General features: G+C 49.5%; 1 protein-coding gene across 3 annotated transcripts in view; it reads left to right on the top strand.

Annotated features, from left to right (window-relative positions):
- The first annotated feature begins 639 nt into the window (after positions 1–639).
- The window catches only part of PDGFRA (platelet derived growth factor receptor alpha), a 48,443-nt gene continuing 29,434 nt past the window's right edge, over positions 640–19,648 (top strand). Inside the window, exons 1-5 of one of the 3 annotated variants that reach the window (XM_007539721.3) lie at positions 640–820; positions 9,793–9,853; positions 12,278–12,589; positions 16,664–16,924; positions 18,851–18,981. In XM_007539721.3, coding sequence (XP_007539783.2) covers positions 9,802–9,853; positions 12,278–12,589; positions 16,664–16,924; positions 18,851–18,981 — 756 coding nt within the window. In that variant the 5' untranslated portion in view covers positions 640–820; positions 9,793–9,801. Of the gene's footprint in view, positions 821–3,425; positions 3,588–4,112; positions 4,265–9,792; positions 9,854–12,277; positions 12,590–16,663; positions 16,925–18,850; positions 18,982–19,648 lie in introns of those variants that run through there. The other 2 variants (XM_060188048.1, XM_060188049.1) reach the window with 2 other exon arrangements.

Below are 19,648 nucleotides of genomic sequence, written 5' to 3'. Positions count from 1 at the left end.
TTGATGCTTTGTCGTCCCCCACCCCATCAACAACAACAAAAAGGAACAAAGCCCCATCATCTTCACACTGGACTCAACAGTTTGCCTGCTCTTGTTAGAGGCTCAGCCAATTCTATGGTACTTCCACTCTATGGGGCTATCCCCCAAGCCACCGGTTCTAGGCGGGCTGGGAACTTCTAGTAGAGGGACAGTCCTTCAGTGGAGATGCCCATTCTCGCGGGCCGTGTGCTGCAGTTTTGCAAGTTCTTTGCTCCTCGCTTCGAAGAGCGCACGGAACGCTGGAGCCTCGTAGGCAAACATCCCCAAAGTCAGGAGACGTTCATTCTGCAAGCGGTGGGCGGTTAGGAGTTTCATCAACCCCTTTCCCGGCAAAGCATCAACAACCACCCCTCCCACTACCCCCACCCCATCTGGTCGGCTTCACCCCGCCTCCCCCCATCCCAGTTGTTGTAGCTGTCTAGGGGTTGGGGCTGGACCCCCTGATTGTATAAGAGCACTAAGCCAAGGCGCAACCGGTAGGCTAGGAGCTTCAGGGCTCACAGAGTTGAAGGCAACTTTTATTTTGAAGAGGCCAAGGTGGGGGGGGGGGAGGGTGTGTGGGGGAGACTTCATTTCCTGACAGCTATTTACTTAGAGCAAATGATTAGTTTTAGAAGGATGGACTCTAACATTGAATCAATTACAAAACGCGGTTTTTGAGCCCATTACAGCTGGAGCTCGAGAGAGAGAAACAGTGGCGGGGACTGCAGGAGGGGACAAGGCCGCGGACACGCTTCTCCATATGTAGGAGCCCCACCGCGAGCTGACACCCGAGGGCGAGGTAAGGGAGCAGAGAAATGCTATTTCTTCCTAGTCCTTGGTCGGGGCCAGAAGGAGGGAAATACATTCACCCAAACTTTGGTCGATGACAGGGAAAAAAAAAAAAAGGAGTTGAATTCCAGCTGAGCATCCAGAGGTGAATTTATTTATTTATGTATTTTTCAGTGACTTAAAAAAATAAATTTCACTATGGAGGATAGTCACAGAGTTCGAAAATCTAGGGGTTGAAAAATGAAACACACATCTTCGACCTTTTTTTTTTTTTTAACGAGTGGTGTTTGTCTACCAACTCCAAGGCCTCCTCAAGAAATGGTTTAGGCTAGCACTTTTGAGATTGTTTGGGGGCTGGGGTGGGGTGCGTGCATACTGGGTAGGGCACTAAGCAATGCTGGGAATGGGGGCAGAGGTGTCTGTCCTAGCTTGGCAGCGGGTCTCGAAGGGCGACAGGTTTTTAATGAGTATTTTCATGATCCTTACTAGTGGTTTGGCGGGACAGCGCGGCTGGAGGGCGGCGGGGGAGAGGAGCGCCGAGCCGGACGTGGGGGTGCGCAGGGCTCGGCTGGAGGCGCGGAGCTGGGTGTCCGCGGGTGCGCAACCCGCGGACACAGGGTGTGCGGTTACTGGACGGCGCTGCCCCGGGTGCGAGCCCCGGCCTGACTCAGCACAACCTCGGCGTCGACGCAATGGGCGGAGGGGACTCCTACGTGGGCGAGGGTTTGGGGGAGATCCCCTGCGTGTGCGGGGGTCAGTGGGGTGTGACGCGGCGGGCGCCTGCTCTGCAGTGCGCTCGGGTGGTGGCCCCAGCGCGGGCGGGAGGGCAGGCAGCCTGAAGTAATGACAAACACATTGGGTGAGGACGCCGCCGCAGCCTGGCATTCCTGTAACTGGGATTTGAGGAATTTGGAACCGCGCTCCGAGGGGCGCCCATTGTGCGTGCGCCCACCCCCCTCCCCCGCGGCAACTCAGTCTCTCTGTGCCTTCTTTGCTTGCTGGAGTTGCTTCTGCAAAAATCCCGGGCTTACCGGCTGCCCAGCCCCGGCCACGGGAAGGAAGAGGCAAAAACAGTTTCCAGAAAAGTACCGAGCTCCCGGCGCAGAAAAAAGTACCGAGCTCCCGGCGCAGAGCTAACTTAACGACTCTGTGCCCAGAGACTTGGTTTCAGGTAAGAAAGAGATGGGGGCCCAGGTATCCTCACAACCTCTCCGGGGGCCGGCGTCCCAGCCTCAGCGCCCTGGCCGTGTGGGGACGCGTGGCAGTGGCCCTGAGCAGTGTCGCCTTCTCCCTAACCCTTGGTCCCTCCTCCCGCTCCGGAGCCTCCCGCCGTTTGTCCCCATGGAGATCGGCGTTTAGTCGTGAGCTCAGCCTCTCCCGGGCGGCGTCCACTTGGCTCTGAAGCAGCTGGGACCGGTGACTGTTGAGTTTCGAACTGGGGAGAGAGTGTGGCCCGCACCCGCGTGGCCGCCCGGCCCGCCTGGAGTCTTGTCTGTCCGCCTCGTAGCCAGAAGAGAGCAGGCACCACACCGAAGAACCCAGATGTTCAGAGCGAGATCCTAGAAGAAGTTTCAGCCCGTGCCATCGTGGAGGGCTAGGCCGAGCCGGATGGGGTAGGGGCAGGGGGCTGCGTCCGTGGCCCTCGTGGGGTCCTGGGGTCCCCGCGCTGGGCCGAGCCGCAGGGAGAATCACCGACCTGGTCCGTGTGGGAAATGGCTTTTTGGCTTCGCGGTGGAATTGCTCAACGTTTTGGACTCGCCTTGTGGCGTTCCCTCCTTGCTGCGGTCCAGAACCAGGCAGCTTCTCGGGGGAGGGGGAGCCATCAGGGATAGAAAGGGGGCAGAAGCAGCCACACCTCAGACGGGACTAACATCCTAGAGACCTCGAACCCGGGTCCGTGGAGGGGGCAAGCATACCCCATCTGCTGCCTTGCGGGCTCTGGCTTTTACAGCCCTCATCTGGTTCTCGCGGCCGCTGCTCGTGCTGCACCGCGCCCCCCGCCCCCAACACACACACTTTGCAGGACTCTCACTACAGAGGGACACCGTCCAGCGCTCCCCGACAGGCGAGAGCAGGCTAGCCTCGCCCAGACACCCTGTCACTCCCTGCAGGGGTCTCTTCGAACAGTCTCTCTTTGGGTTTGTTCCAAGTGTCGCTGGTCTCCAGGACTTGAGTCCGGGGCAGGGGAGAGGTGGGGGATCTGGGCGCGCGGGGGGTGGGGGGGTGGGGGAGGGCATGTGCAGATGAAAGCGGTGGGGGAGAACTCGGTAGTCGTCCCTGGGACCAGCCCTGTAGTAGAATGAGAGGGGCCCTCTGCAAAGCCCCAGGCCAGGGCTTCTAGTCCCTCTACAGAGCCGGGCGCGGGCTGAGGGGGAGGGGGAGGGGCGTCGGGCCTTCCAGCTGCAGAGGCGTCTGGCGCCGGGGCGGCCGGCTGGATGCCTCCTGGGGGCCAGCCGTGGGCGGTGCGCTAGGCCGGGGCGCATCCTCGGGAGTGGGGGACCTTCCTGCGGGTCCAGCGGGCGGAGCACCCGCCTCTGGACTCGGGGGGCGGTGTCCAGGCTCTATGTTGCGGATAGAAAGTGGCGGCTCTGGGGAGAGGGGCGAGATGCCTCGGGAACCCAGAGGTGCGGTGCCAGCCTCTCTCCTGGAGCCCGCATACTGCCGTCGGGGGGTGCGGGGAGCGGTCTCGAGGGGCCGCCATCCGCGCGGGAGGTAGAGTGGGGATGCGTTGTTCCCCTTTCCCCATCGGGCTCTGCCGATGCTGGTCTTTTGCAGAGGTGGGTCGGCAATTTCTCCTTTGTTTTATTCGGAGTCAGCTAGAGAAGCGGACGGCAGGGGCGTAGGAGAACCTCGAACTTTGGGGGCACTGACTTCCCTGCGGGCTGCAGGTATCCCTAGCTTTCTCTTATGGAAGAAGCCAGAGGCGCTGGGGGGCGCGTTTGTGCCGGACCGGGGCATCCCGGAGGGCGACCGTGGGGCGCGGGGTGGGGGATGCAGGGTCCTGCAAAGCCGAGAGGACACAGTCTCGCCTCGCCCCGTCTTTGCGAGCAGCTGCCGGCCGCCGTGTCGTCTTTGGGCCCACAGGAGGCGCTGGCGCCCTGCTGTAACCCTAAACCCCCTCTTGCTCTCCACTCCACCCCTCCAACCGGCCCGGCCCCCTCTCAGGTCTCAGCCGAAAACAATGCTGACGCCCAGCGCAGAGTTTGGGGCGCAGCGGCGGCCGAGGCTCTGAGACGGGGTGCAGCCACCGGGGGCGCAGCTTCGGGACGGGCGGGCGCCGCCACCGCCACAACCCGGGGAGACCGAGCCCCGAGCGCGCAGAGGCGCCACGCCGGGCGGCTGCAGCGGGGTAGAGGGCAGCGGGTCGGGCGCGGAGCCCCGGGGACTGAGTCGCAGTCCCGGCTGCGCTGTCGGGTCTCTGGAGGTTGAACGACCGCGGGCGAGCGGGAGCCGGGTAAGATTCGCGGGGCCGCAGCGCCCTCTAGCGGGCGACCGGAGCGCTACCCCTTCTCTCCTGCCTCAGGGCGGTCTGTGCTGCCTCCGCGTCGGGGCTCAAGCCTTTGGGGCTCCCGAAATGCCAGCCCGGGTCCCTCGTTGCCAGTTCGGGGGGCGGGGGGCGGACAGGGGCTCCGGGACAGATGCCTGACAGGCCGCGTGTAAGCACAGGGCGAGGGCGCTGGGTGGGAGAAAGGAGGGTCTCTATGTTTGGGGAAAAGGGAGGTCGCGTTTTCGTGATTAAATGTGGGAGAAACTGAGGAAGGCGAAGGACGGAGCCCTCTTAACCCCCTCCCCCAGGACTTGGGGATGCAATCGCCGATGGTTGTTTTCTAGCCTCTTGAAAGCGCCCCCGCCCGGCAGGCGTCCTGTGGTTGTTTGTTTGTTTTACAACCCCGTGTTATTGTGCAAGGAGGACAGTCGTTTCCAGTCAACCCGCAGTCGCCGCCGGGCGAGTTTGCTCGCGATGGGGGTTGAGTGCGGGAGGCGGGTTTCGAACTCAGCATATAGTCGCCTCCGCCCTGCGCGGCCGGCTGCTCCCTCCCCAAGGGAGTGTTGACTGCAGTCAGTCCTGAAAGTCGCACCCTCCTCCCGGGCAGCTTCTACTGCTGGATTGCAAAGGCCGCGTTTTTTTTTCTGGGGTGGGGTGGGGTGGGGTGGGGTGGGTGGGTGTGGGGGGATAGGGAGTTTCCCCGGGGCTCGCAGGGACGAAGTGAATGGACCTTTGCCGAATTCTGCAGGGGCCCCGTACAGCGTTAGGCAATTTGGGAAGCAGTTTTCTGTTAAACTGAAGACATCGCGAACCCTAACAGTCCAGTTCAAGCAAAAGAGAGATTGGAAGTTAAGATTAAAATAAGAGAATTTAGGTGGGGGTAGATAGCATAATAGTTATGCAAAGAGACTCTCATGCCTGAAGCTCCAAAGTCTCAGGTTCAGTCCTCGGCACCACTATAAACCAGAGCTGATCAGTGCTCTGGTTAAAAAAAAAAAAAAAAAAAAAAAAGTAAATAAATAAATAAATAAACCCTTCGGGAGCCCGGGGATGCAAGTCCTTAGACCAACACTGTCATCTTCTGGCAACACTGCAGAACTGCAATAACCCTCTACTGATCTCTGCGGAGATTCTGAACTAGCAGGACAATCTACCTAACAGGCCATTTTCGCTCAGTTGATCAAGTTGAAGATCCTTTTCTTTCCCTGCTTTTTATTTCCTGCTTTTCTTTCCCTGCTTTCTTTCCCTGCACGACTGCGAGACTCATTGTGTAGACAGTTTTATTTTGTTTATTTTGTGGACTTTTCTCAGTTTCCCCGCTTAATTTACTTCGTTGCCTCTGTGTAATAAGCAAAGTGCGTCATTACTGAATCCGATTACAGGGATGGATTTAACTTGGAAGGTGTGGAGATATTTGCATTTCCCTTTGCGAGTGAAACTCTAGCATATGTGTGATGGCCCGGGGTGATCTCAAGTTCAAATGCATTAAAAGTTTCCATGCCTAAGATGGCCCCCTTAGGCAATCAAAAACAAGTGTCATTTTAGTATCCGTGGCTGAATCTCTGATGCAGCTGGAATAGAAAGGTTAATGAATTCTGGGTCCCCCAGTTCAATCTCCTGCACCACCTTAAGCCAGAACTCAGCAGTGAGCTCAACACAAAACAGAACAACAAAATGGACAGGACAAGCAGATGTCTTGTGAGCTCAGACTGTCCCATAAAGTACACTCCTGTAAAAAATGCTCCAGCCCTCACCCCTCACTGGAATGTTTAATGGAGCTCAGGGAAACCAAAACAACAACATGGGCTGGGGTGGGTGTTCGGAGCCTGGAAACACACCCTGAGTGACGTTGCCAACCGTATAGACCTGCTTGGGCTGAAGTTAAGAGACCAAGTAGGGGAGAAGCAGGACATGTCATTTTCACAGTTAGAATTAACTTTGGAGGGCCAAGATTAACTGAACCTCAGTGATCTAAGCCCTGAAGTCCTCAGTGGCTTGGAGGACTGTAAGAGAGTCTCCAGTGGCCTTTAATCAGGCCAGGGTGGGGTGAAACCCTATACCCACAGCTCTGCCTGCCAGTCGGGGGTGAGGAAGCTGGCTCTCTGGCTCTGAAATGCAGAGCTCTGACTTGTGGAGTCAGGCCCTGGCCTGGCTTGCTGCTTTTCCTCTAGCTGAGTGGATCACCTCACACCCACTGGCTCTGCACTTTTGTTTGCAGAGATGAGGGGACGAGAAAGAAGAATTGCAGCACACAGATCTGTGGTTCTGTTTCTGTGACTGTATGAACTCTCTTCTCTTAATGGGAATCTTAGTAACTACAGTGGGTTCAGACTGAGTCGGAACTCAGATCCACTTCTGATTCCACTCTGTAGGTGATGTTGGGGCCAGTCACCTGGCCGATGAGGCTGGGAGAAGTGAAATGGCCACTCCAATGTTTTCCTCATATGAAACATTTATGGAGTCTACAGAAAGAGATTGGATATGAAAAATCAGAAGCTGCCCTTTTCAAAGCTCTGGATCTATAGGTTAGTCGGTGCAGGAATGTAGTCCGGCAATGAAAGTCAGGTGTTGTTAGTCTTTTGGTCCCTGTTTTTAGAAGAGACTAAGGTTCAGAGAGGTGCCTCCGGTCTTAGATATGGAATCTGAGTAGAGCCCAGTGCGATTTCTTTCCAACCCATCTTCTGGAGGAGAGGATGAGGGTGGGCAGGGAGGCCTGGAGTCCCTTGCCTGAGAATGGCTGATTCTGACTTGTGGCTGTTGAGAATTTAAAACCCAAGTCCAGCATTACAGTAGTTGGTGTGGGGGAAATGCTTCCATATAGAAAGGACTGGAGTGAAATCTGCTGTTCCTCCTTTCAAGGTCACTTATTCTCATTTACCTGTAATGCGCTGTTTCTGAGTTTGTGGCTTAAATGTGTAATCTGACTGCAGTACCAGGGTTGCTGAGACAGGATGAGTGCTTCTTCCTGCGTACAAAGTACCAGAAACAGGAAGATGAACTCCTGGAGAGTCTCGCTCCAGGGCTAATCACTGGGGGAGTCCATTCTCTCCTAAGGTTTTCTATCATTTCCCTGGAGGGCAGACATGCTACCATCACTCACCAGAGAATTGTCTGCGTTACAGATGAGATGGGGGCATGGCACTTTCACGAATCCGCCTGGGTTTCCAGCCAGGGAACGCCTCTTATCAGAGCAGGGAGGTGGAACTCTTGAACAAACACATGTTGAGCTTTAGCATTCGCATCATTATCGCTCACTTAGCGGGGTGGTGGGGAGGACCCTGCTTTCACTACCCACTTTGTAAGTCAGTAAATAATGTCCCTCTGGCAGCAGGCCTGGGTCCACCCTATCTGGCTGGGCAGAAGGAAATCTGTTGGGGCCTGGCTGGGTCAGAGTGTCCGCTGCCCTGTGAAGCCCCAGAGCAAGGCTTAAGATGGCGTGGCTGGCAAACTCCGCTGAAGAAATACAGGGTATAATGTGATACAACCCCAGGCTTCAAGCTGGCTGCAGAGGGTTCCTTTGAAGTGCGCTAAGTGGATTAGCAGTGGGAGGCTGATATTTATATGTACAAGCACACAGGCCTTTGCTGCTAATTGTGGCAAATGGGCTGGCGAGCCTGGCTCTGGGGCCTGCTGTGCCCTTGCCCCGCAGTGGTGGAAGTCCAGACTCCCAGTGTTCCAGCCAGCACTGTGCAAATTGCATTTGGGTTCGCAGCTCTGCAACTGTGCTTCTGTCCCTGGGGTGAGCCTAGCAGGCGAACTGGGGACAATTTGCATGAGGAAATCAATGGGGGCAGGGAAGAGGGGCTTACACAGAGCTGAAACTCTGACCTTCCCTTGAGAGAGACCATCTGGTGAATGCAGAGAGTGTGAAGTGTGATTTTTGCATTACACAGACACTGCGTTAGAACTGTTACACTGCCACCAGCTGTGTAGCTTCTGATCCTTTGCTAAACTTCTCTGAGTCTCCACTGCCACATCTAAAATCACAGGTACACACGACAAACTCTGACTGGGTAGACATGACTTCCTCTCACATCTTCCTTGGAAACAATTTGCAGTCGTCTGTCTGTCTGACTGTCTCTCTCTCACAGAGCTTCACACGTGTGCTTTCACCACTCTGAATGGCTCTTTCTTCCCGATAGAGTCATCTGACAGTAGAGAGAGGAAGAGACACTGCAGCACTGGAGATTCTTGCAGTGCTGTAGCACCTTCCATGTGGTGCCAGGGTTGTGTCTTTGCTTCTTGTCAACAGGTTCTTGAGTGTTTAGTGACCCTGGCCCCTGGAAACTCATTGACAGTTCCTTCTTATAGAAGTTAGTGAGACTCCTTTATCCATGACTTAAGGTGGGACGTGGAGGGGGAGGGAGAAATGCAGTGCATGGGGCACTTCGTGGAGCAGGAGCAAGGCTAGCAAAAGGGGCCTTTTCAGAGAGCTGAGCACCAGAACTGTTCCGTGATTTCATCCCAGGACCACAGGGCCCCTCTTTTGTTTTTCCTCCCTTAATTTTCTTTCCCATTTCCTTGCTTCTCACCCACAGACACCCCTAACAGGAAGTCAGAGAGCTGAGAGCTTGGTTCCTACAGGTACTGTCACCTTAATGGGAAAATAAGCTCTAACCCTGCAAACACAGGGCTGTGATTGCTCTTTGCTCTGCCATTTTCTCTCTTTGCTGTCTCTGCTGCTGCTCCTCCTGGTCTGCAGGTTCTCCACACCTCCATGGGCTCAACTGTGACTGCAGCAGTAGGTCCTTGAGGAAAGCAGGCAGGGGGCCCGGCCTCACCCTCTGTGTCACAGGGAGACAATACTTCTGAGAGGTCGTGGCTAGAGGGACTTTCCAAAACTCTATAGAGCAGGGCCCGGAGAGAGAACTCACCAGGAAGGTCCATGCACCATATGCACTCAGTTTGGAGCCAGGCACCACCGGAGATCAGGTGCTGTGATGAGAGCTTTTTCCTGTCTCTTCACCTGAAGGAAAAGTGACCTGCATTATGCATGTACGAGGTCTTGGCTCCACAGAAATGAACAGACCACACCCCTCAATCAGAACAGTTAATCAAGAGATACAGGCCACTTCCCAAAGAGTCTTTTCCAAGAGTTTTCAGAAATGTGACCTTCATATATTTTTCTGTTGTGAACCACAGAGTACTTGTGACACACAAAGTGACAGCTCACTTGGAGTGAAAACAGCTGGTCTTTGGGAGTAGAGCAAATCCATATGTTTGTTGGTGTTTCACATTCTCAATTGCAATGGCTCAAAAGGAACAGTTCTCCTGGATTTATGCCAAGAGCATACCGTGAGACTTGTCAGACTGGGAGAGCGGAGTGCCAGCAAGGACGGCTTCCTCTGCCTCAGGTGGCCCTGTCTCTCAGCCAGTTCTTCCCTCTCTGCCCTGAAGTGATGCCATAGACATTTCCCTTCCTGCGGCATATGTGGGTTATTTGTGGTTTATGGGTCATTGGTGCTGACTCACATGACTTCTGTTTGACTTTTCAGTTTTCTGCAATGATGGGGACATCCCACTGGGCACTCCTGGTCCTCAGCTGCCTCCTCACAGGTATGGACCCCAAGTCTGAGCTCTTTGGAGGGAGGCCTTGCCTTTCTGTTCTGTGCTCCTATGGCTAACACCTGTGCTCTGCACAAGTTTAAAAGAGTGACGAGAAGTAGAAAATTTTGGGTCTGGGGTCTGGGTGGTGGTGCACCTGGCTGAGCACACACCTTAGCATACACAAGGACCCAGGGTTCAAGCCTCTGGTCCCCACCAGCAGGGGGGAGCTCTTCACAAGTAGTGAAGCAGTGCTGCAGGTATCTCTCTTTTTCTCTCACTCTCTTTCCCTCCCCTCTCCATTTCCCTCTGTTCTATCAAATGAAAGAAAGGAAAAAATATTAAAAATTAAGAAGGAAATTATGGTGCTAGATGGTGGTGAACCCAGTAGAGTGAACATATTACCACTAGGGGGGACCCAGGCTCAGGCACCCAATCCCCATCTGTGTGGGAAAGCTTCACGAGTAGCAGAGCAGTGCTGGTGTCTCTACAGCCTCTTTCTCTCTCGCCTCTCTGTTTGCTTCTCACCATATATAAAAAATAGCCACTGAGAAGTGGAGTAATGTAGGTAGTGGGCCTCAGTGATAACCCTGAAAGAAAAGAAAGAAAAGAAAGAAAGAAGGAAAGAAAGGAAGGAAGGAAGGAAGGAAGAAAGAAAATTATAGGCTGCATTGCCTTGCTTCTAGTTGAGCAAGAGGGCTTCCCAGAGCGTTTGAGTCGATGCACAATCCTGACATTAAAGTGTTAAGAATAATAACCTAAGTTCCTCTACCATTTCTTTTTTTATTTTATTTTTTAAAATATTTATTTATTCTCTTTTGTTGCCCTTGTTGTTTTATTGTTGTAGTCGTCACTGTTGGATAGGACAGAGAGAAATGGAGAGAGGAGGGGAGACAGAGGGGGAGAAAAATACAGACACCCGCAGACCTGCTTCACTGCCTGTGAAGCGACTCCCCTGCAGGTGGGGAGCCGGGGGCTTGAACTGGGATCCTTATACCAGTTTGCGCCACCTGCGCTTAACCCTCTGTGCTACCTCCCAACGCCCCCTCTACCATTTCTTTTTCTGCACTATAGATTTCCAGGGAAGGCAGATTAAAACAATTCAAGAACTTTCAAAGGAAACAAATCAGAGAGAATTCTTGCCTGGAAAATCACACCTGTCCTTAAAAAAAATCACACCTGGTCTAAGTGGGTGGTGCTTAAGTGGCTGGAAAGTTTTGAGCCTCTTTTTCTCCTTGGAGTCTGATTGTTACACTCTTTGACTCTTGGGAAGTTTTACCAAGAGGTTGCCACTGGGCCATTTGTTGAAAAATAAATATATTGGACTTTGTCCGTTTCCTTACAGATATTTATGCATTGCAGATGTTCACCATGAAAACAATGTTTTTCTAGCATGAGGTATTAACTTAAGCCTGTTGGTGTCATAGGTCTTACCCTTGTGGAGATGATAGAATTGAGCAAGACTAGTGATTTCATAGTCATAAAGCCTTCACGGTGTATGCCATCCACAGGGTGAGAAGTGAGTCAGATATGTGTATAACTTCCACCCTTACAGACTACAGGAATGCCTTTGCAAAAGATTTTCATGTCTGAGTCCTCCCAGGTCCCATGCCCAATCCCCAGCATCACCAGAAGCCACTGTTGAGGAGTGCTCTGGCTTTTAAAACAACAAGCCACAGTAACTGTGGATGAGTATTAAAGTGGGGACAGGATTCCCCCACTGAATTCGGAGGGAGATTAAAGATCACTGGCTAATGGTTCATTAAGTCATAATATCTTCTCTGTCAGTTTTATAGACAGGGGAAGCTAGATTGAGAATTCAGGTGGTAAGAAGAGCTTTTCTTCTTTGAGTCTCTCTCTTGGGCTTCTGCTTCTTCTTCTTGAATGAAAACCCTCCCTGTCTGGCTGTGGCTTCTGGAAGCCATTAGAGGGAAGGCCTGCCAGCATGGTGTAAGAGATGGAAGCTGTGTAATTCTCAGGCACAGATGCGCTTTGTGCTTTGTTCAGCCCTAGCCCCTGTCCTCTTCCGATTCTGACAGAGGGAAACCTCTGCAGGGAAAGTGGACAATAGAGATCCCATATGTGCTGGAGCCTATGCCATCTTGGGATATTTTATGGTTCCACATAAGAGTCTAAAATATGGAATTGGCATCCGACATCCTCTGTCCAGTTGAGTGTTTGGAGGGGCGAGTCCAGGGGGGGTCTGTTGGAGCTATTGAGGGCTCTGGAGCATTTGCTTCTCTCAGCAGATGTGGTGGCTCTTATAATGGGGGGCCTGTCACAGGCATCCAGGCTAACGGCTTTCTGTGTAGAAATGACCATTGTTCATATAAGCTGCCACTGTTGCTGCTCTCAGTCCTCCGGGGTGGGGGGTGGAGTGAGGGGGAGCCCATCCTTTCTGGTTGCCTCCTATTCAGAGTGCGTTTCCTTTGACAGGGCTGAGCCTCATCCTCTGCCAGCATTCATTACCCACCATCTTTCCCAGAGAAGATGAAAAGGTGGTGCAGCTGAATTCATCCTTTTCGCTGAAATGCCAAGGGGAGAGTGAAGTGAGTTGGCAGTACCCCGAAGAAGAGGACCCCAAAGTGGAGATCAGAAATGAGGAGAACAACAGTGGCCTTTTTGTGACGGTGCTGGAAGTGGCCCACGCCTCGGCAGCCCACACAGGACTGTACACTTGCTATTACAACAACACTGTGACCGAAGACGGTGAGGTAGAAGGCAGCCATGTGTACATCTATGTGCCAGGTGAGCTGGACTCCTCCTCTGACCGTGCTCTCTGTCCACCTCTTGGTTCACTGTGTTAAAAGTTTGTGCAATATATAAAAATTATAACTATTGGGGAAAATGCAAGAGGATATATAGGATTCAATAGCAATCATTTGAATGTTATTATCAATAAAAAAGAATTATTAGGGAGGCCTGGCAGTGGTGCATCTGGTTAAGCACACATATCACCATGTGGAAGGACCCAGGTTCGAGCCCCGGCTCACTACCTGTGGGGAGGATGCTTCACTAGTCTTTCTCTCTCCCTCTCTATCTTCCCCTTCCCTCTCAATTTCTCTTTGCCCTGTCAAATAAAATAGAAAAAAATTATCAGAGCTGAGGGATAAGACATTTAAAATGTTCCCATAGTCACCTGCGATGGTGACTTTGCATAGTAAAAATCACATCCTGTTTACATTTATAGTTGTTGCTGGGGCTCAATGCCTACACAACCACTCCTGGCAGCCATTTTTTCCTGTCTTCCTTCATTCTTTCCTTCCTTCCTAATTCCTTTATTGATATTTGATAGGGCAGAGAGATATTGAGAGGGGAGGATAGGGAAGGAGAGAGGACAGAGGGGCAGTGAGAGGGAGGGAGGGAGGGAGGGAGGGAGAGAGAGAGAGAGAGAGAGACCTCTGCAGCACTGTTTCATTGCTAATGAAGCTTCCCCCCATAGGTGGGGACCGAGGCTTTGAACCTGGGTCCTTTGCACATGGTAATGTGTGATCTGCTGAATATAACAAAGCCCAGACCCTACATCTACTGCTCAGGATCAAGGAGCTGCAAAAGGTCATTTGGGCCTTGGTGGAAATACATATTACTAGTAGATTCTCTCATCTAAGATGATTATTTCAGTGTTGAAACAGTCACAAGTCCAGAGTGAATTGCAATGCAATTAAATTATATATATATATATATATATATATATATATATATATATATATATATATATGGCATTAATTATACTGTTGTATGTTAGATGAGTGGCCACCAAAATAAAGACCTCCATTTAAAAAATATGATTTTATGAGCTGGAGAGAGAGAGAGAGATAGAGTGAGCGAGCACAAGAGTGAGAGAACCAGAACACCACTCAGCTCTGCTATGTTCATTGCTGTGGCCCTAAGCATGCAAGTCCTGTGCTTTCCCTGTGCCTGTCTATGCTGGTTTCATCTGTACCTGTGTCTCCACTTACAGTGTGTGCCCACCTGCACCTGTCTGAGTCGACAGCCATAACTATATAGCTATACCTCCACACACCTCTTTTTGTTTGTATTTTTTTAAAAAAGATTTTATTTATTTATGAGAAAGATAGGAGGAGAGAGAAAGTACCAGACATCACTCTGGCACATGTGCTGCCGGGGATCAAACTCGGGACCTCATGCTTGAGAGTCCAAAGCTTTACCACTGCGCCACCTCCCGGGCCACTGTATGTATTTTTTTTTTCCTCCAAGAACTGTGGTTAAAAGGAGTACCATGCTATTGGTGTTGTTCATATACTGCACAGTTATAAGGAAGACTTTCACTTCATCACAGTTATAAGGAAGACTTTCACTTCATTTTGGTGAATTAGTATTGCTTGATAACGTGATTCAGGTGTGCACCACTGAAAACCAATTCGTGTGTAAATTATTTAACATTAAAAACCTAAGTCTGTTTTTACAATACAAAGAATTACATTGTAAAGGAATCCATGGCTGATGTGTTATGGATAGCAGAATTTTCTTTCCCTTTTTATTATTATTATTATTATTTTGCCTGCAGGGTTATTGCTGGGGCTCAGTGCCTGCGCCATGAATCCACTGCTCCTGGAGGCCATTTTTTCCCCCTTTTGTTGCCCTTGTTGTTGTAGCCTTGTTATGGTTATTACTGTTATTGTTGATGTCATTCATTGTTGGATAGGACAGAGAGAAATGGAGAGAGGAGGGGAAGACAGAGATGGGAAGATAAAGATAGACACCTGCAGCCCTGCTTCACCATCTGTGAAGTGACTCCCCTGCAGGTGGGGAGCTGGGGGCTTGAACTGGGATCCTTACACTGGTCCTTGTGCTTTGTGCGCTTAACCTGCTGCACTACCGCCCGACCCCCGTCCCTTTTATTTTTAATGATTTACTATTTATTTATTTATTTATTTATTTACATGATTCTGGGGGTGAAACTCAGCATCTCATGCACACAACTCCACCACTCTACACACTGTGTCATGTGGAGGACACTTTTTCTCTCTTTTTTCCTTTTATTTGATTAGACAGAAATTGAGAGGGTAGGGAGCGACAGAGAAATAGACATCTGCAATATTGCCTCACCACTCATGAAACTCCCCACCTAGAGGTGGGGGCTGGGGGCTTTATCCTAGGTCATTGCAGATGATAATGTGTGTATTCAACCTGAGACTCACTGCCCAGCCTCCAGATTTTTTTTCTTTTTTTTTTTTTTTACTAGAACACTGCTCACATCTGGCTTGTTTGTGGTGGTGCTGGGGATTGAATCTGGGACCTTTGGTGCCTCAGGCATGAAAAGCTTTTTGCATAACCATTACGCTATATCCCCAACCCTCATTATTTTTAACAGATAAATATCTGTATTGATTTTTAATTTTACTGTCTTGAAGTGATAGAAATTTCTAAAGGCATCTGATTTTAAACTGATGAATTTACTTTACTGCTTTGAGCACTTATTTTTCTCTTCTTATTTTCACTTACTTTTTTTTAGTAGGTGTTAAAGTCTTTTAAAAATATATTTATTTATTTATTTATTTATTTATTTTCCCTTTTGTTGCCCTTGTTGTTTTTTTATTGTTGTTGTAGTTATTATTGTTGTGGTTACTGATGTCCTTGTTGTTAGATAGGACAGAGAGAAATGGAGAGAGGAGGGGAAGACAGAGAAGAGGAGAGAAAGATAGACACCTGCAAACTTGCTTCACCACCTGTGAAGCGACTCCCCTGCAGGTAGGGAGCTGGGGGCTCGAACTGGGATCCTTTAGCCTGTCCTTGCACTTAACCCACTGCGCTACCGCCCAACTCCCCTCCCAGGTGTTAAAGCCTTTATCTCACCCCCTGACTAGTGTTCATCAGTAATTTTTATTAGGGGATAGGCAGTTTGGCTTCATTCATATTCTAAAATTATTGGTGACTGTTCAGATGGCTAGTGTTAGGAGGACACATTTAGAATAATGTGGCCTCCTTGTAGATCTGAGCTCACATTCTGTGGTTATGAATAGGAACGACCTTGGGTCCATACTCCCAGAGGGTCAAAGAATAGGAATGCTATCAAGGGAGGGGAGGGGATACGGAGTTCTGGTGGTGGGAATTGTGTGGAGTTGTACCCCTCTTATCCTATGGTTTCGTCAGTGTTTCCTTTTTTTGTAAAAAAAAAAAAATGGTGATATTATATCCTTTGAGACAAAATAGATGGAACTTGAAATGATTATGCTTAGCTTGGTAAGTAAGGAGAGGAAAAGCAACCACTGAATTGTTTTGTTCATATGTGGATTATATAGAATTGACACACATGAACTTGCCAGAAAAGACAAAAGGTAGCCAAACTATCCCTAAGAAGAGTTTAGGACAATGGTGGTTATTGTTGAAGTAGGGGGAAAGCAGAATTTTGCTGGTGGGTGTGGCCTTGAAATGTTCTCTTGTAATCTTATAATTCTGCTAATCATAATTAAATCACTAATAATGCCTGCAAAAAAAAAAAAAAAAAGGAATAATGTGGGAGGTAAAACCATACCTAGTAAGGTGAATGCCAGAGGTGGGATGGGGAACCATCATAGTGGTTTTTCAAAAAACTTTTATGCCTGACACTCTTAGGTCCCATGTTCAATCCCCAGCACCACCATAACCAAAGCTGGGCAGTGTTCTGGTCTTTTTCTTTTTCTATAGCTCTCTCATTAAAAAAAATAAGTAAAATATTTGAGTCATTTCTTAAAAAACAAAACAAAACAAACAAACAAACAAAAATCAAGAAGAATGCCAGTGGGTTAATTGTCGTGCATAGCCACATAAAGATGAAATCAATGATTTCAATGGTTTGTTTCTTTCTTCCTGCAACCACAGACCCAGATGTAGCCTTCGCACCTCTAGGAATGACGGACTATATTGTTATTGTGGAGAATGACGACTCTTCTGTCATACCTTGTCGCACCACGGACCCCAAAACTGAAGTCACCTTATTTGATGATGGTATAGTGGTCCACGCCTCCTATGACAGCAAACAGGGCTTTCACGGGACCTTCACCCTCGGGCCTTATTACTGTGAGGCCGTTGTCAGAGGAAGGACGTTCCGCACTGACCCGTTTAACATCTACTCAGTCAAAGGTAGGCACCCCCTTCCCCATCTTCCTCCTCACAGGCAAATGAATCAGAAGAAGATAGGGTTATTAAAAATACCACAAGTAGTCCCTGGTGATGGAAATCCTGAATTCTGATGTGGGGGTGTAGCACCCCATGCTTCCCATCCAAAGCTGGGCTGATCTCCATGGCTGTAATCTGACTAAGTTTAAGTGTTCCTAAAGGCCAACACTTGCTTACTTCCCCCATCAGATTTTGTGTTTCATCAGTTGACTTCAAAATACGGTAAGGAATTCTTTTCTTGCATAAGCCTCTTAGCTGTTTTGCTCACATTCCTGAGTCCAGAGGCCTCAAAAACAAACCCCCACACTAGTTGGGCTTGGAGGCCTGGATTAATTTTAGTCACTTCAGAAAAGTGATTTCAGTTCTGAGCAAAGCTTGCCATTGTAGACTTTACCCCTTTGGTGTGAGTGGCCCATGTGAACGGGAATGTATAAATGCTTGCTGTGGCAACAGGTTTATCAGCTGCCTGCATGTAGGTGTGACAGCCATGGAATAGGCTCTTGGCTTTTCTGAAGGTTTACTGTATGTCAGACACTGAACTAGGTTCCAGAAGGGTGCTGGGGAGCAGAGTGGGAGAGAGAAGGAGAGGAGGAGAGAACTGATGGCATAGGAGAAAAGTGCCTGAAGCAGCTCAGGACTGGAAAGGCTGATTGATTAAATGAAAAAACACAATGTATAGGTGGTGCAAATGGGCACAGCTATAATTAACCAGAACACTCAGGACTGTGGTATTCTTTTTCATTGAAATTTATTTTTACGGGGCCAGAAAGTGGCGCACCAGGTTAAGTGCACATAGTACAAAGCACAAGGACCCGCTCAGGGATCCCGGTTCAAGCTCTTGGTCCCCACCGGTGGGCAGGGGAGTTGCTTTACAAGTGGTGAAGCAGGGCTGCAAGTGGCAGGTGTCTCAATGTCTCTCTCCTTCTCCTCACTCAATTTCTCTCTGTCCTATTCAGTAAAAATGAAAGAAAAAAAAAAAAAGAAAAGAAATGGCTGCCAGGAGCAGTGGCTTTGTAGTGCCAGCACCAAGCCCCAGCAACAACCCTGGAGCAAAAAAAAAAAAATTGCTATTTATCTTCCTGCTGTTATCATTTTGTTTGTATATACAGAGATGTGTATTTAAGATTTATTTATTTATTGACAGAAAGAGAAAGAAGGAGGGAGGTAGTGGGACTAGAGCCCTGTGCCCACATAGGGAGTGCCAAGGATTGAACCTGAGTCTTCAGGATTGCAAGTTCTTTGCTTTATCTTCTTCTTTTTTTAATTTTTTTTTGCTATTTTATTGTCGTCGTTGCTGGATAGGACAGAGAGAAATGGAGAGAGGAGGGGAAGACAGAGAGGAGGAGAGAAAGATAGACACCTGCAGACCTGCTTCACCACCTGTGAAGCGACTTCCCTGCAGGTGGGGAGCCGGGGGCTTAAACTGGGATCCTTATGCCAGCCCTTGCGCTTTGCGTCACCTGCGCTTAATCCGATGCGCTATCGCCCAACTCTCCTGTTTCCCCTGTTTTATCTTCTTAGCCACCTCCCTAGCCTCTCTGTATTATAACTATCTACCTGCCAGTTTATGTACGCCAAGGTGAAATCAAGATTTCTAGCTTAGCGGGATTTTGTTTGGATCAAAGTACAAATCGCTTTTTATGGTTTCCTTAAAAAAAAGGCCCAAACCATGACCCAGGAGGTCACACAGTGTTTAAAACATTGGATGCACAAGCATGAAGTCCCAAGTCCAACCCCTGGTATCGCGCATGCCAAGTGCTGCTCTGCTTCTCTGTCTTTCTCATATTAATAGATAAATAAATCTTTAAGAAATATCCAAACCATATGAAGATTCGGATCACACTATGTATATTGAGGTTCTTGTGTTTGTTCTTTCTTCTTTTTTTATAGCAACACCAGAACTGGAGATAGAAATGGAAACTCCTAAGACTGTGTATAAGGCAGGGGAAACGATTGTGGTCACTTGTGCTGTCTATGACAATGAGGTTGTTAACTTTCACTGGACGTACCCTGGAGAAGTGGTAGGTATACGGAGTGGAGCACAGCAGAGCTCAAAGACCAGTTCCTGATGGGCAAGTCACTGAGCTGCCCATCCTTACAAAGGGAGGGAGCATTCAGATGGCTTTATGACTTTTTGAGCAGAGGATGTGCTTGTGATGACAAAAACTGTACCAGGGCCTTCAGAATGCTCCAAGATTGGACAGTTAACCTTCCTTCCCCAACATCAGAAAGAAAGAAGAAGAGTCTATGACTAGAACATAATAACCCAAACATTAGAAAAAAATAATAACAAAGAAATGAATTTTAAAACTTGTTAATTGTTGACTCGGACATCACCTCTTTGTTTTCTTGGTTTGCCTACCTTTGGGTTTTGAGGCATTTGATAAACATCAGGTACCTTCCCCTCCCCTCCCCAAGACTTTTTTCTTGGCTTTTCCTTGCATAGCTCACCTTCGCTGAAAAGGCAGAGATGTAATTGTTCAGGAAGACCTGGTGATATTTGCTAAATCACAGGAGTTCTGCTCCAAGTGGATACATACACAGAATGGTGGAGAAGAGGGGCATGGAGCTGGAGCTGGGGAACGAAGCCATCACACTATTTCTTGTCACTGGAGATTTATACACAGGGTCTCATTGATTCTAATGTACTGATCCTGTTTATTTGTTTTGTTTTTATTTCTACCAGGC

This window comes from Erinaceus europaeus, chromosome 3 (genome assembly GCF_950295315.1).
Source record: "Erinaceus europaeus chromosome 3, mEriEur2.1, whole genome shotgun sequence".
NCBI lineage: Eukaryota > Metazoa > Chordata > Mammalia > Eulipotyphla > Erinaceidae > Erinaceus > Erinaceus europaeus.
Note: the sequence above shows the minus strand (reverse complement) of the source record. Positions and strands in the feature narration are given on the sequence as shown.